General features: G+C 41.9%; 1 protein-coding gene across 6 annotated transcripts in view; it reads right to left on the minus strand.

The window, feature by feature from the left end:
* The window catches only part of LOC110497761 (fermitin family homolog 2), an 81,904-nt gene that overhangs the window by 34,803 nt on the left and 33,522 nt on the right, over window positions 1-13,579 (minus strand). For all 6 annotated transcript variants that reach the window (XM_021574112.2, XM_021574111.2, XM_021574108.2 and 3 more), the window contains exon 3: window positions 8,087-8,320. In XM_021574112.2, coding sequence (XP_021429787.1) covers window positions 8,087-8,320 — 234 coding nt within the window. The remainder of the gene's footprint in view (window positions 1-8,086; window positions 8,321-13,579) is intronic.

Genomic DNA, 13,579 nt, shown 5'->3' on the forward strand with positions numbered 1-13,579 from the left:
ATATCTTATTGAAGAGAACAGACTGTAATCCCATTCATAAGACTACATCAACAACAAAAAACACCAGACAAAACCTAGACTCCAGAATGGACAGAGCCCTTCTTTTCATCAGTAGTCCACTTTCCCCACCCATATTGGTTTTCCTTCTGCAGACAGACAGGGTGGCAGGGCCGCGCCCCAACATTTTCTTGGCGCGCTCTGGGATCACGCCCTTTCTCATATGAGGAGACAGACGAGACGCAAGCTGCCAGCTGGTCGGAGTCGAGGCTTTGTGGGCCGAGAAGGAAAAAGAACGTGGTGGTGAGGGTGTTCCGGATCGCTGCACAACAATGTCATGGTTGACACTTAGTCAGTCGCCCACTATAGACCAGTTTCACACATCTGTCCCAGGCCTGCCCTCCTGGGCTGTATGGGCTGGTACTACTGCCCCAACACAATACCAGCTTTAAAGAATCAAGAAAAAACATTTACTAGATTGGCTCCGAGTGTGAAGGATAAACATGGCATTTCATTATCTAAGCGATCAAAACCAAGGAAATGTCTCCCCCTCACTGACAGACAAGCCAAACACACATCATTGTCCAGGAACACAGAGCTGCCAGTAATTCGATGATAGTAGGACAGTTCAACGCTGGAGTGGAGTGAAGGGGAATTCTGACATTTTACTATTGTGTTCTGGGTCCCACTGCACTGCCCCATCCAGCCCCAGATGGACTGTGTGTGTGTGGGAGGAGGGGGCTCTAGCCAGCTGCTGTGGACATGGGAGAAGAGCAGCACTGCAGTAATAATTAGATTGATCGCCCACACTAAATGTATGTGTGATTCACATGGCTAGAGAGACCCCAGCTCTGTTACACATCTGGTTAATGGTATGTAGGGAGGGAGGGGAGAGAGAGTGTAGGGGAAAGTCAAATAGAAAGCGAGAGAGAGAATGTGATGTTAGTGATATGTGCTTGAATGTTAGTGATGTGTGCTTGGATGTTAGTCTATTTTGTTTGAAAAGGGAAAGAGAGGGACAGAGAGACAGAAATCCCTGTAGTGGAGGAGTAAACTTGGTCTGCGCCAGGAAACAGCTACTGCGTGACCCCCCAAAAAATACTCTCCAAATCAATCACTGTGAGGAAAGTGAGAGAAAGGGGAAGACGGAATGAAATGAGCGTGGGAGTCAATCTGAATGGTCACTGTCTCACACAGCTTCAGAGAATCCATCTCTCTATCTGTCTGCAGTTTGAGCCAGTTGGACAGGCCTCCAGTCTTCTCTTCTTGGCCCTGCTTATTCCCCATCTCATTCCCTATGCTGTGCAGCTCTATGTCAGTCACACAAACTGAAAGTCACCCAGATAATTACAAATGAAACTACCTATAGAAAGTCCACACTACCTTGAACGTTTCTCATTTAGTTGTGTTAGAAAGTGGGGTTAAAATGGATTTAATTGTAATTTCTTGTCATTGATCTACACAAAATACTCCATCATGTTAAAGGTTCTACAAACTTTTATAAATGAATACAAATGAAATAACTAAAATAGTAATTGTATTAATATTCATCACCTTTGTTTAGGCAAGTCTAAATTAGTTCAGAAGTCAAATTTGGCTTAACAACAAATCAAATACATTATATGGCCTTACTGTGTCAAATAATAGGGGTTGACATTTTTTTAAAGGACTACCCTTCCTCTGTCCCCCATACATACAGTTGCAAGAAAAAGTATATGTGAACCCTTTGGAATTACCTGCATAACTGCATAAATTGGTTATCAAATTTGATCTGATCTTCATCTAAGTCACAATAGACAAACAGTGTGCTTAAAAATATTAACACACAAATTGTATTTTTCTTGTCTATACTGAATAGATCATTTGAACATTCACAGTGTAGGTTGGAAACAGTATGTGAACCCATAGGCTAATGACTTCTCCAAAAACGAATTGGAGTCAGCTAACCTGGAGTCCAATCAATGAGACGAGATGTTGGTTAGAGCTGCCTTTGCTATTCACAAGAAGCATTGCCTGATGTGAACCATGCATCGAACAAAAAAGAGATCTCAGAAGACCCAACATTAAGAATTCTTGACTTGCATAAAGCTGGAAAGGGTTACAAAAGTATCTCTAAAAGCCTTGATGTTCATCAGTCCACGGTAAGACAAATAGTCTATAAATGGAAGTGGCCGTCCTGCATAGACGACTGCAAGAGCACAGTGCAGAAAGCTCAATGAGGTTAAGAAGAATCCTAGTGTCAGCTAAAGACTTACAGAAATCTCTGGAACATGCTAACATCTCTGTTGACGAGTCTATGATACATAAAACACTAAACAAGAATGGTGTTCATGGGAGGACACCACAGAAGAAGCCACTGATGTCCAGAAAAAAAACATTGCTGAATGTCTGAAGTTTGCAAAGAGTGCACCTGGATATTCCACAGCGATACTGTTTGGAAAGAACACACAACACTATGTGTGGTGAAATAAAGGCATAGCACACCAACATCAAAACCTCATCCCAACCACTAAAGTATGGTGGAGGAGCATCATAGTTTGGGGATGCTTTGCTGCCTCAGGGCCTGGACAGCTTGCTATTATCGACATAAAAATTAATTCCCATTGAAGTGCAACAGAAGTTGGGTGATGCAACAGGACAATTCAGAAGTAAATCAACAAAAATAATGGCTTCAACAGAAGAGAAGACGCCTTCTGAAGTGGTCCAGTCAGAGTCCTGACCTCAACCCGATTGAGATGCTGTGGCATGACCTCGAGAGCAGTTCACACCAGACATCCCAAGAATATTGCTGAACTGAAACAGTTTTGTAAAGAGGGATGGTCCAACATTCCTCCTGACCATCATGCAGGTCTGATCCGCAACTACAGAAAACATTTGGTGGAGGTTATTGCTGCCAAAGGAGGGTCAGTCAGTTATTAAATCCAAGGGTTCACATACTTTTCCCACCCTGCACTGTGAATGTTTACACGGTGTGTTCAATAAATACATGAACAAATTGTTTTTGTTATTAGTTTAAAAGGAGACCGTGTCCATTATTGTGACCTAGATGAAGATCAGATCAAATTATATGACTAATTTCTGCAGAAATCCAGGTATTTCCAAAGGGTTCACATATTTTTCTTGCCACTGTACATCTTTAAGGTCCCCAAAGCAAGTATTGAATGTCAAGCGCAGATTCAGCTACAAAGACCAGCAAGCTTTTTTTTAATACCTTTTAATACGTTCATAGAAGGAAATAGAACCAAAAAATGATTAGGTCCTATTCTATGGATTTCACGACTGGGAATACAGATATGCATCTGTTGGTCACAGATACCTTTAAAAATAAGTTACAGGCGTGGATCAGAAAACCAGTCCGTATCTGGTGTGACCACCATTTGCCTCATGCAGCACAACAACTCCTTCGCATAGAGTTGATCAGGCTGTTGATTGTGGCCTATGGTTGTCCCACTCCTCTTCAATGGCTGTGTGAAGTTGCTGGATATTGGCGGGAACTGGAACACGCTGTCGTACACGTTGATCCAAAGCATCCCAAACGTGCTCAATGAGTAACATGTCTGGTGAGAATGCAGGACATTGAAGAACGGGGACATTTTCTGCTTCCAGGAATTGTGTACAGATCCTTGTGACATGGGGCCGTGCATTATCATGCTGAAACATGAGGTGATGGCGGTGGATGAATGGCACGACAATGGGCCTCAGGATCTCGTTCACGATATCTCTGTGCGTTCAAATTGCCATTGATAAAAAGTAATTGTGCCACCATGGGGCACTCCGTTGACAACTTTGACATCAGCAAAAGGGTCGCCCACAGAACTCCATACATGTGGTCTGCGGTTGTGAGGCCGGTTGGAGGTACTGCCAAATTCTCTAAAACGATGTTCAAGGCGGCTCAAAAATGAACAGCTCTGATGGACATTCCTGCAGTCAGCATGCCAATTGCACACTCCATCAAAACATCAGACATCTGTGGCATTGTCTTGTGTGACAAAACCGCACATTTTAGAGTGGCCTTTTATTGTCCCCAGCACAAGGTGCACCTGTTTGTAATGATAATGCTGTTTAATCAGCTTCTTGATATGCCACACCAGTCAGATGAATGGATTATCTTGGTAAAGGAGAAATGCTCACTAACAGGGATGCAAATGAATTGGTGCACAAACTTGAGAGATCTAAGCTTTTTGTGTGTTTGGAACATTTCTGGGATCTTTTATTTCAGCTCATGAAACATACACTTTATATGTAGAGTTTATATTTTTGTTCCGTGTATATACCAATCAATCAAGACGTCGAAGATTCAATCGTATTTCTGAACTGACAGGAAGGAAACTGCTGAGGAACGTCACTGAGGCCATTGATGATTTTAGAACAGCTACAGAGTTCAATGGCTGTGAAGGGAGAAAACTGAAGATGGATCAACAACATTGTAGTGACTACAATTGAGAGTGAAAAGAAGAACAAAAATATTCCAAAACATGCAACAAGGCACTAAAGTAATACTGCAAAACAAAAAAAAAATGGCAAAGGAACACCCCCCCCCCCCTTTTCTCCCCAATTTCGTGGTATCCAATTGTTAGTAGTTACTATCTTGTCTCATCGCTACAACTCCCGGGCTCGGGAGAGATGAAGGTCAAGAGCCATGCGTCCTCCGAAACACAACCTTATCCAGAGTGACTTACATTTCACACTTTCTTCTTCACCGTACTGGTCCCATGTGGGAATCAAACCCACAACCCTGGCGTTGCAAACACCATGCTTTACCAATTGAGCCACACAGGACCATACATCTGCTTGAAAATATATGGCAAGACCTGAAAATGGTTGTCTAGCAATGATCAATAACCAATTTTACAGACCTTGAAGAATTCTGAAAATAATCAAATGGGCAAATATGGCACAATCCAGGTGTGGAAGGCTCAGACTTACCCAAGAAGACTCACAGCTGTAATGGCTGCCAAAGGTAATGATCAAGGGGGGGGGGGGGGGGGGGTGAATACTTATTTAATCAAGGTATACTAGTGTTTATTTTTCATTAAATCTTTAAGAAATAAATCAAATAAGATGTGAAGAAATCCAAGGGGCGTGTAGACTTTCTATAGGCACGGTAGTTCCAGAAGAGACTAGGTCATTGTGAACATGTATGAAGGACATGATTGAAAACTTCAATGTTCTAGAATTTCCCTATAAATTCTACTTCTAAAAGGCAACGAGGAAAGGGTGAGGTAAGTATGAGAGAGGCAGAGAGAGATGCACTGCGTGTTCCTTCCCAGCCACCGTAAGTCATTGTATGACACTTCGGCACGCGCCAAGTAAGCCAAGAGCAATTTGTCCTGAATTTCTCCAAAACTAAAATAGATTTATTACCGCAGAGGTAGACACATTCCTAACAAGGACTGAGCAGCATAGAGGAGAGGAGCCTGCTACTAGCCTGTTCATTTAGTTAGTCACCTCTCCCTGAATAACAGTCATCCAGCACATTCAGTTTATTTAATACTACATCAAAATTGTGTTTTTCCACTCTCATTTCAAAGAAAATAAACTCATACTAGTTCATTGTGGGCCTCTTTTCGCCTTTCTAAATAAAAGATCCTGTTTAGCTAAATAAGAAACAAAGTTCCAGTGTTACCTAGTACAGCCAACCATAAGAGTAGAGTAGCCATAACTCCTGAGACATGACATGGGCCAGGGTAAAAAAAAAGAAAGAAAAAAAGACTAACAGATGTCCTTGAAAGTGCCTGATGAATGTTTCATATAAAAAGCGTTTCCCCTCCTGCAGCTGCAATCTTCAGTGGCGACAGAGGGCTCTGGTTGGAGCCGACATGGAGGGGTGACAGAGATCCATGTTACAGGGTCAGGAGGGCATTGGTACACAGTTCAGACACTCATCGGTACCACACAAGACATGCAATCAGAGGTCTCTTCACAGTCCCCAGGTCCAGAACAGAGGCTGGGGAAACTACATGGAACTCTGACACAACTCAAGCTAGTAATAAACCCAGATTTTAAAAAATAGATAAAGAACATCTTAAGATTATGTAGTGGTATGTATATTATATTACATACAGTGCCTTCAGAAAATATTCATACCCTTTGACTTATTCCACTGTGTTACAGCCTGAATTCAAAACTGATTAAACCTATGTTTTTCTACACACAATATCCCATAATGACAAAGTGAAAACTTGTTTTTAGACATGTGTGCAAATGTATTGAAAATGAAATAAATATATTTTTACATAAGTATACACACCCCTGAATCAATACTTTGTAGAAGCACCTTTGTAGCGATTACAGCTGCCAAAGGTGCTTACCCAGAGTATTACTTACCCAGAGTCTTTCTGGACAGACCTGGATTGTGCAACATTGGCCCATTATTATTTTCAAAAATGTTCAAGCTCTGTCAAATTGGTTGTTGATCATTGCTAGAAAACCTTTTTCAGGTCTTGTGATAGATTTTCAAGTAGATTTAAGTCGAAAATAACTCGGCCACTCAGGAACATTCACTGTCTTCTTGGTAAGCAACTCTAGTGTAGATTTGGCCTTGTGTTTTAGGTTATTGTTCTGCTGAAAGGTGAATTAATCTCCAATTGTCTGGTGGAAAGCAGACAACCATATTTTCCTCTAGGATTTTGCCTGTGCTTAGGCCCATTCCATTCAGTTTTTTATCCTGAAAAACTTCCCAGTCCTTAACAATTACAAGCATACCCATAATATGATGTATCCACCACTATGCTTGAACATATGAAGAGTGGTAATCAATAATGTGTTGTATTGGATTTGCCCCAAACATAACACTTTCTATTCAGGACAAAAAGTGTATTGCTTTGACACATTTTTAGCAGTATTACTTTAGTGCCTTATTGCAAACTGGTGCATGTTTTAGAATATGTTTTATTCTATACAGGCGTCCTTTTCCCTTTGTCATTTAGGTTAGTATTGTGGAGTAACTACATTGTTGTTGATCCATCCTCAGTTCTCCCATCACAGCCATTAAACTAACTGCTTTAAAGTCAACATCGGCCTCATGGTGAAATCCCTGAGCAGTTTTCTTCATCTCAGGCAACTGAGTTAGGAAGGATGCCTGTATATTTGTAAAGACTGGGTGTATTGATACACCACCCAAAGTGTAATTAATAACTTCACCATGCTCAAAGGGATCATGTTAAACAAAATCATGCACACAGTGTGAGTCCATCCAACTTACTATGTGACTTACATTGTTACTGAACTTATTTAGGATTGTCATTACAAAAGGGGTTGAATACTTATTGACTCAAGACATGTCAGCTTTTATTAATTTGTAAACATTTAGAAAAACATAATTCCACTGACATTATGGTGTATTGGGTGTAGGCCAGCGACAAAAAATCTAAATATAATCCATTTTAAATTCAGGCTGTAACAACATAAAAGCCTTAAGGGTATGAATACTTTCTGAAGGCACTGTATATTATGTATTTGTTGTGTTTTGTTCCCCGTTTGGACCCCAGGAAGTATAGCCGGGGATCCAAAATCAATCAAATAAAATGAGACTGGTGTTTTCCTCTGAACTCTAGCTGACAGGGCCAGGGGCAGATATCGATAGAGGGGTGTCTGACCTCAGTGCTCGTCAGGGGGCAGGGCCACGAGGGCTAAATCTGGACACGGTAATGTGTGTGTGTGTGAGATAATATCCATCTCAGAACGTGTGAGTCATTACGCGGTGCTAGATTGATAAACTCTGCTAAACCTGTCTGAATCCTGTTTAGTCAACAGACAGCGCTATTCCAAGGACAGGTCTAGCAGAGTCAAGGTGCCTGAACAGTCACCTGTCAGAAGTGGTGGTGAAGTGAGAGCTGATAGCTCAGGCTCTGTTGGATAAACACAACAAAAGGCTGAAAGGGAAAAAGAGCAGCAGACTAGATTGGAGGTAGAGAACACTTCCGGTAGTTCATCTAAAAATAGCAAGAGTATTATGGCAAGGTTAGAGTGGACGAGAGGTACCATCATGCTCAACCAACCTTATAGAAAGAGTATACACTGTAGACTATACAGGACCTTTGGTAGGATAGGTGCATTATAGTTAGAGTTGACAAAACATCTGACTTACTGAAAGTCTTGCAGATGTCAGACACGGCCTTGAAGACGCGGTCAGAGAAGTTGACCTTGACCTTCATGTGTTTCATGTTAGGCAGCTGCAGGCGCAGCAGCTTGTGCTGGGGGGTGAAGAGGAGCCGGGCATCTGCCTGGATACCATACTTGTCCAGGGTCCAGTGGGTCTTCAGCAGCCACGTCTTCTTCTTCTCCCACCACAGGGCGTGGTCCGACCAGTCCTTCTTCACATCTGATGGGAGGAGAGAGTATTAGTTTGTCGGTCAGTAACCATCACCACATTTATTAGTTTGATACAGTGGCCAGAACAAAAATAAACTGGATGTCAGTGACCAGAAACAAACTGGATGTCAGTTTAGTTGTCTGTTTCATAACTATCAAAAGAGTTGAGTAACACAAAACTGTACTGTGTATGGAATTCATTCATGTCACTGCAATGACCGTTTTATGTCCTGCCTATGGCCAAACTACTAGATTTATACTAAACCGATGACGCTAAAGCCAACAGTCCTCATTAATTGAATTATGGTACAACTAAAATCAAGACAATGCAAATGAAAGGAGAAACCTCTGTGTGTCACTGACAGATTGATGGAACACGTTTAGGACCAGGTGGGTGAGGTTGAGAGAGTGAAGGCTCCTGGATTATTTCAAGAGGGAACTCAAAGGGAGGAGAAGTGTGAAAGAAGCCTGCTGTTTACGTGACACTGTGGGGATATCAGGTTCAAAACTCCCTCTTTGTTCCAGAGTCACACAGTGATCCCAGTAATGCCAGAGACATGCCACCCAAAACCCCTCACCTCCCAGTAGACTGTTTGACGGGTTCAAAACAATGACATTGGACCTGGGTGTGTGCGTTTTTCTGTAATACTGCTGAGAATATACACCATCAAAAATAAATGTATTAATTTATGCATGTCCTAAGAAACATAATACAAAAAAAAAAATTCAAAATAATAAAATAGCATATTTTGAGGTTAATTAGACCTGTTCAGGGCCTGTGAAGTCATTGCTGCGCCATCCAAATGAAATCAATAGGCCTACAGTACACTTGATTTAGGCTACATTATTGCTAAATGTTTCTGATCAGTGATCGATGAGCTATACCACCTCACCTCCACTTATTTTCCCAGTCAGAAACCAATTAACCAAATAGCCTATAAAGACAGATTCAGTTTAACAAAATCACATTGATTGATTATCAGACCAGTCAGTTAAGTCACATGCTTTTGGTTGGGAGTAGGTCTAGGCTACTAAACAACTGAGTGAAAAGCAAAATAATCTACTTGTTAAACTAAATAACATGGAAAAATGTTTGAGCCCACTAGACAAGATGACCATGTGCAGCTCTCACCTCAACTAACATTTCCCCAACCTAATTGTAGCCTAACCAATATCCAAACAACAAAAAAAACTGACATTTATTGATTTATCAAGACGAGTCCCCACAATTGTCTCAAAGCAGTGTGCTGGCGCTGTCCCAATCAAAACAGTGCTGAAATCATCCTCTAGTTGACCACACACGGGTAGGCTATTGCTTTAAATATATTACAAGGATTGGATGACTTTGGGAGTTTCAGTAAGCAACAATTGAATACATGCCTTAATTGCCATTCACTGATATGTATTCCCACAGTAAATCTTTATGAATCCATCCAGGTGTGGGTAAGGAAACATGCTTAGTGGTGGGCTATGTGAAGTGCTTGCAACATTTAGAACTGGCAGGAGGATGGTTAACTGGCGCTGCCTAGCAACCATCAAGAGTTTAAGAGCATAGTGCTTGCCAATGTCGCCTCAGCATTGCTCCTACCTTCCATACTAAGCCGTAGGCAGAACGTTAACGGAATTATTACTAGGTCGTTTGGGGGAAATACAAGTTTTGGCTTTGATGCCGGCAATAGCTTTCAAATATAAGGAAGAGAAAAAAAAGTTAGTGGAAAAAAGTAATAGTATGAAGGGATATAAGTGTGTGTCCCCTTTGAGCGCTGTCTTCATAGAGAACGTGAAAAGCCCAGGGATTTGAGGAAACTGAAAGCAGCTGGTTAAGAGATTACTTTGCTTTCTATTCCAAATGCAGTATTGTGATGACCTGCTTTCTGATGCTGTTTTCCCTTTGAACCTCTAATACCTTAGAGCCCAGGAGCAGAGAAAATATGTTTTCATGCTACCACTCACAGGTGAAAGATGGACGGCCTGTACTGTTCCTTAAGACCCACATATTGGCAGTGGAAGAATGGATATCATATCTGATGGCACTGGGATACATGGGGAATATAGCACGGTTTACACTTCTGATGCAGACATATCGGGGATCAAGCACTTCAAGTATCTACTGATTTTTGCAGATTCAAACGGATGTCATACCACTAAGCGTACGTGTGTGTGTGTGTGTGTGTGTAAGACAAGTAATCATGACGTAACCATTGTGAGATTGTCCTGGAAAAAAGCACGGACAACATTAACGGGCGTATCAGCGGATGTTCCCCACAGCAACGACATAATCACTCTGGCACACGTCCAGAAAGACACTCTCCTGAGTGGTGTCCCATCCCATCCCTCTCCCCCTCCTTTCACCCACCCCCTTCTCTCCTGGAGGCATTGAGTGAAGCACTGAGTCACTGTTTCTAGTGGACTATGACATTGATCCAGTCAGTCTTTCCAGGGGCCAGACCTCCACGTTCTTTCTATTTCTAGAATATCACTGAGTCATCATCATCACAGACCCTTAAGATGACTCAATTCTGCCGTTTTAGAGCAGTATGACCCTATATAGTAGGTTGGGACCCACTGCTGTGTTGTGGCATTCTAATCCCTCTTCGATTAATAAAAAGGTGGTTGTGGTTAGAAACATGTTTTTTTTCCGTTTAGAGGTAATAGCCTAGACTTTGGGAGGGTCATTATTTTAGAGCACGCCTCTGTGTAGGAAAGCTACCATTATAATTATGACTACCTGAAGGGAGTCATCTGTATGATGCTCATTTAGAGTACTTACAGTGCATTTGGAAAGTATGCCGACCTAGACTTTTTCCACATTTTGTTACGTTTAGAGCTGTTGCGGTGTGACCGTATTACCACCACACCGACAGTCACAAGTCATGAAGGCAGTCAAATTCCACGTGACCATTTAGTCACGGTAATTAGGCTTCTCCAAGCTCTGATGCTGCTGCTGGTCATTAGTAGCCTACCAAACTTGCTAACTGCCTGGTACCCAGCATTCTATTGTCTCTCTAATCACTGACATCAATGCAAACATCTAATCAAACACTCCATGAGTGCCCATGAGCTCATGTTGCGCAACATTTCTATAGGTTATGCAATAACCATCTGCTTTAGGATACCATCAGCTTTCTATAGGCAGGGCCTAGTATATTTATTTCTCAACTTTCTTGATATTAAGCACATTGTTTATATTTACAACATGAGTATAGACTACCAGGCTGGCATGAAAATTAACCACAGAGAAAAGTCCTCCATTTGCTATTTAAGTGCATAGATTACATGTATTTTTTCCCGCTGCCCCGTTTTGATTCAGGTGCGTGATAATGATCCAGGTTTGTATCACACCTCATGAAGCCTAGCCCATAGGCCTATATGTTTTAATAAGGTTTGTATCACACCTCATGAAGCCTAGCCCATAGGCCTATATGTTTTAATAAGGTTTGTATCACACCTCATGAAGCCTAGCCCATAGGCCTATATGTTTTAATAAGGTTTGTATCACACCTCATGAAGCCTAGCCCATAGGCCTATATGTTTTAATAAGGTTTGTATCAACTAGTGGCCAAATAACTTCAAATTAAATTAAGCCTAATTGGCATACATAAGCAGCGGTGTGTTTCAAGGTTGGGGAAGATAATTTACCATAAAAATGCACCTTTATAATAAAAGCATTACATGAATAATTGCATTTGTGGTCACTTTTGATAATGGCGTTTTCTGCTAATGGAACATTCACGCGTATAGCCTACTACCATGTGCACATGGCTGTGCTTATAATTAGAATAAATAAATAAATAATTAAGTAAGCAAGCATATTGAAAATCGGCCGATATTAGCTAAAAATGGCAACATCGCCATTGGCCAGATGTCTAGTTTAACGCTGATGTGAAAAACCGATGTCAAAGCTGACGTGCATACCTATATGGACGTAGGTAGATGACGTGCATACCTATATGGACGTAGGTCGATGACGTGCATACCTATATGGACGTAGGTAGATGACGTGCATACCTATATGACGTAATGATGCCACGGAAAATACAGCGTTACACAGAACAAAAGCAGAAACATACTAAGCGCGCACTTCCAACAACTAAACAAGTTCAAGTCCAGCAGTCATTTGAAAGAGTAAGAACATTTCAGCGAGACAACTCAAAAGGCAAAATCCATTAAAGCCAAGAAAATGGAATTCCTTGCCCTTGACAATCAACCGCTTTCGGTCGTGGATGATGTTGGCTTTCGCCGACTGGTCGAGCACCGATATACACTACGAAGTAGGCACTATTTTTCAGATGTTGACCTACCGGAGTTACACAATATTGTTGAAACGCACATTCATGAGCTACTTGCTATGAGCGTCACTGCTATTAGCTTCATGACGGACATTTGGACCAGCGATGTCAGCCCCATGAGCATGCAGAGTCTGACAGCAGTGGGTCGACAAGGATTTCCTACTGAGGAAAGCTGTATTGAATGTTCAAGAATATGCTGGTTCTCATACCGCTGCTGCCATTTTAATGGCATTTGAGAACATGTTTGAAACTTGTTAACATGGACACACTTCTAGCACCATTCAAACAACTGACTGGAGAAATAAGCTCAACTGCGTTTGCAGCAGAAGTGATACCCTCTGTCATGGCATTGAAAAACCTGCTCAACAAAACTTCCGACACATACCGTGGGGTTAAAACTCTCAAATGTTCTCTACAAGAGGCTGTGAACAAGCAATTCGGTGGCATTCTCTCTGTGCCTCTTTACTGTGTAGCTACCATGCTCGATGCTAGGTATAAGGGCCGCTACTTTGATGCAGACAAGAAACAGGGTTAACTTGACATTAATCTTTCCCTTGATTCTGACTAGTCTCCTAGTCCCTACTGCTGAAAAACATCCCCACAGCATGATGCTGCCACCACAATGCTTCACCGTAGGGATGGTGCCAGGCTTCCTCCAGACTTGACGCTTGGCATTCAGGCCAATGAAATCAATATTGGTTTCATCAGACCATCTCCACAGATGAACTCTGTCAGAGTAACCATCAGGTTCTTGTTCACCATCCTGACCAAGGCCCTCCTCCCCCGATTGCTCAGTTTGACCGGTCGGACAGCTCTAGGAAGTCTTGGGGGTTCTAAACTTCTTCCATTTAAGAATGATGGAGGCCACTGTGTTCTTGGGGAACTTCAATGCTGCATACATTTTTTGCTACCCTTACCCCGATCTGTGCCTCGGCACAATCCTGTCTTCTCTATGGACAATTAATTTGACCTCATGGCTT

This window comes from Oncorhynchus mykiss, chromosome 19 (genome assembly GCF_013265735.2).
Source record: "Oncorhynchus mykiss isolate Arlee chromosome 19, USDA_OmykA_1.1, whole genome shotgun sequence".
In the NCBI taxonomy this organism is placed as follows: domain Eukaryota; kingdom Metazoa; phylum Chordata; class Actinopteri; order Salmoniformes; family Salmonidae; genus Oncorhynchus; species Oncorhynchus mykiss.